This window comes from Otolemur garnettii, unplaced genomic scaffold (genome assembly GCF_000181295.1).
Source record: "Otolemur garnettii isolate 467f Iridium unplaced genomic scaffold, OtoGar3 scaffold00133, whole genome shotgun sequence".
NCBI lineage: Eukaryota > Metazoa > Chordata > Mammalia > Primates > Galagidae > Otolemur > Otolemur garnettii.
In genome coordinates, this window is record NW_003852528.1 from 1,968,737 (window position 1) to 1,969,747 (window position 1,011).

General features: G+C 43.3%; 1 protein-coding gene across 1 annotated transcript in view; it reads right to left on the reverse strand.

The window, feature by feature from the left end:
- COL6A3 (collagen type VI alpha 3 chain) overlaps positions 1-1,011 on the reverse strand; it is an 85,821-nt gene that overhangs the window by 34,706 nt on the left and 50,104 nt on the right. The window contains exons 12-13 of the mRNA XM_003798231.3: positions 988-1,009; positions 397-542 (exon numbers count right to left, since the gene is read on the reverse strand). Coding sequence (XP_003798279.2) covers positions 397-542; positions 988-1,009 — 168 coding nt within the window. The remainder of the gene's footprint in view (positions 1-396; positions 543-987; positions 1,010-1,011) is intronic.

Consider the following 1,011-nt stretch of genomic DNA (forward strand, 5'->3'; position numbering starts at 1 on the left):
TTTCCCCCAGAAATGGCCATTCTGTTTCTGCATGTTCTTGTTTTTTGCTGCGTAAGGTTTCAGAGATCCTGGGCACTGTCTCCTATCTGGAGATGGCTGATCACAATGGTTTGCATTCCTAGGAATAGTCTGAATGAAAGGAACTTGCCAAGGGGAGCAAGGATACTCTAGAGCCGCACCAGCCACGTACAGACCACTTTCCAGCTGTTTGCTATCTCTGTATCCAGGATGCACACAGGTTATGGCTTAAGTCAGATCCCAAGGGAAGTAAATAAATTAAATAATCCATCCAGACACCCCACCCATTAACCATGTGGTAATTGACTTTATCCTCTTGAGACACCAAAAACTGTTATCTAAATTTGTGTGTGTGTAAAGCCATCAGAAAGAACTCACGAGCTGCTCTGCTAGTTCATAATCCAGATCCAGCAGGTTAAGCCTCAGAGGTCTGTCGTAGGTGAACCCTCGCCCGAACTCCAGCTGAGTCACCCGCTCCAGGTTGGCCACTCTTTCCAGGCCCACGAAGATCAGGGCTCGGACACCTGCAGTGAAAGACACATATGTGTCACATGGCTCAGGACCTGAGAACTGCAATGTCTGTTCTCCTAGGTGTTTAAAGAAAACATCAGTATAAAATTTGGATTTTAACAGCTGAAGTACTGACACTTTGGACTCAGCTAAATAATCACTTCAGATATGCCAGTAACTAAGCCTTTTGCTATAAATACAGGAAGTAGCCCCCAGGAAATATATTTATGCAGAGTTCCCTAACTCCAAGCCTCCTAGCTCAGGTCTACTGTGGGGAGATTTGAAATACTAACATCTCCAAAGTCAGATAATAGCAGTCTCATCTGTGGGAAAAGTAAGATAATAAATAGAATTTTCTTATAATAAACTGCACTTCCATAAAGTCTCCTTAAACTTTTTGTGTTGACACCTACTGTTTATAGTCAGTGTCACCAAATTCCCAAGTCAACGACAACAGACATGGCTGGTTCCAATCATCTGACT